The sequence below is a fragment of the Nansenia antarctica genome (assembly GCF_963989245.1).
Source record: "Nansenia antarctica genome assembly, chromosome: 2".
Taxonomy (NCBI): domain Eukaryota; kingdom Metazoa; phylum Chordata; class Actinopteri; order Argentiniformes; family Microstomatidae; genus Nansenia; species Nansenia antarctica.
Window position 1 is genome coordinate 18,745,019 of NC_137675.1, and position 2,500 is coordinate 18,747,518.

General features: G+C 51.5%; 1 protein-coding gene across 1 annotated transcript in view; it reads right to left on the reverse strand.

Annotated features, from left to right (window-relative positions):
• The window catches only part of LOC308149898 (voltage-dependent T-type calcium channel subunit alpha-1I-like), a gene marked incomplete at its 3' end in the record, with an annotated part of 119,872 nt that overhangs the window by 51,036 nt on the left and 66,336 nt on the right, over nt 1–2,500 (reverse strand). Inside the window, 1 exon segment of the mRNA XM_080522778.1 lies at nt 314–735. Within this exon segment, the coding sequence (XP_080378904.1) occupies nt 314–735 (422 nt within the window).

Sequence of the window (2,500 nt, forward strand, 5' to 3'; positions counted from 1 at the left end):
AGAGAGAGGGGGGGGGGAGAGAGAGGACACAAACAGACGGAAAAAGAGAGAGAGATGAGAAGACACATATGAGGGAGAGAGAGAGAGGGAGAGAGAGAGAGGACACAAACAGACAGAAAAAGAGAGAGAGATGAGAAGACACATATGAGAGAGATGGAGAACGAGGGAGAGAGAGAGAGAGAGAATGAGTTAAAGAAGAGAGAGGAGAGAGAGAGGACACAAAAAGAAAAATAGAGAGAGAGAAGAGAGAGAAGATGACAAATATGAGAGGGAGAGAGAGAGAGAGAGAGAGACACCTCCAGTGTGTTCCTACCTGTTGGTGGTGTTCGATGCCCATGCTGATAGTATTGATGAGTATAGCTATCATGATCCCTCTGTTGAAGTACTTGCTCTCCACGATACCCCACAGCTTCATCTTCTTCTCGTAACACAGATCACTGCACCACACACTACAACTACCAGCATGCTTAGCGCCGCCGCCGCCGCCGCCGCAACCGCCTTTCTTCTTCTCGTCCTCCTTCCCGTCGCCGCATCGGACGCCCTCCCCGTCCGTCTCCTCCACCGCTCCCTCCTCCGCCTCCTCATTGGTCAGGCTGCCCACAGGTCCCGCCCCCTCGCCGATTGACAAGGCTACGGTGCAATGGGGGCCTCCGTCAGCGGCCGGGGAGACGGTGACATCGATGGGGCTTCCGGGAGAGGCGTGGTCAGGCTTGTTGTTATGGGAACAGTGAGAAGCTGAAAGAATATTTAAAAAATATGAATTAAAAAGTGTATCTATTTTTTATTCACAGGAATCACTCTCACTCTGTTGAACGTCACCACCGCCTCCGACAACAACAACGACGCCTCTCTTTTTTCTCTCTCTTCATTGGCGGAAGTTTGAGGAACGGAGGGGCGCGCAACACAACACAACACAACACAACACCACACAAGTGTTTTTCAGAGGACATTTTGGTCATAAGGCATCCATCTGTTCTCTCTCTTCAGCTGTTCAACGTTACAACCGCCCGACGATGCCAATACACGGCAACGATGAGTCACGGTAACAGACAGCGCAGGCGGGCGGAGGTCGAAGTCTGAGGACGGGCTCGTCTGTCATGCATGGAGCGGAATGGAATGAGGAACGGTACCAGAACACACCATTTCAAATGAGCATGATGAATGAATGAATGAATGAATGAATGAATGGTCTTTATTGTCATTGATATAGTACAGGTACCAAACAACGAAATTTGGGAGGGGGGGCTCCCCTGGTGCTAGGAAAAAAAACTAAAAACAAGAAGGGAAAAGAGCTGGTTTACATAAATAAAGGCTATGTACACTATCCACTATACTATACTATACAAATAAAACACTGTGCTGTACTCTATGCTATGCTATACCTATTCTAACATTTCCTATCTCTGAACCTTATGTACCCGAGGGTTGTCATATTGCACATAGTGTTATTGCACATTCATTTAAAGTGTCGCAGTTTGCAGGTTTGAAATGTTCACAGTTGTGTTTCAGTATTGCACTTGATTTCAATCTAGTAGCTGCCATCAAATTGTCTAGATTGTCCAGGGCCTAGAACCTAGGACTTTGCTGTGTTCAGGGCCTGAATGGCCCTGGGGTAGAAGCTGAGCTTCAGTCTGTTTGTCCTTGCGAACATGGTCCTGAACCGCCTGTCCGAGGGCAGCCGAGCAAAGTGTTCGTACCCAGGGTGGGATGGGTCTCTGGAGATCTTGGAGGCCTTCCTGAGGCAGCGTGTGTTGTACAGCTCTTCCAGAGAGGGGAGGGGGGCGCCGGTGATCTTCTGGGCCGATCTCACGACTCTCTGTAGCGCATTCCTCTCTGCGGCTGTGCAGCTGGAGAACCACACGCAGATGCAGTAGGTGAGGATGCTCTCCACTGCGCAGCGGTAGAAGGTCACAAGCATCTCCTGTCCGATGTGGTTTTTCCTGAGGACTCTCAGGAAGAAGAGCCGCTGTTGTGCCTTCTTGATGATGGCTGCTGTGTTGATCTTCCAGGACAGGTCATCCTGTATGTGCACCCCCAGGAATCGGAGGGTTGAGACTCTCTCCACGCTCCCTCCATCGACGAGCAGGGGCTGGACCTCAGATTTTTTCCTCCTGAAGTCCACGATGATTTCCTGGGTCTTTGACTGGTTCAGCAGCAGGTTGTTAACCTTGCACAGCTTGCCCAGCTGCTCCACCTCATCCCTGTATGCCGCCTCGTCCCCCCCCGAGATGCAGCCCACCACGGTGGTGTCGTCTGCAAACTTTACGATGGAGTTGCTGGGGTGGACGGGGGTGAAGTCGTAGGTGTAGAGGTTGTAGAGGATGGGGCTTAGCACGCAGCCCTGGGGGGACCCAGTGCTGAGTCTGAGGGCTGTGGAGGTGTGGGAGCCCACCCGCACCCTCTGGGGGCGGTCAGACAGGAAGTCCTTGATCCATGCACATATAGAGTGTGAAAGTCCCAGGTCTAGTAGTTTGGTCACTAGCCTGTCTGGAAGGATGGT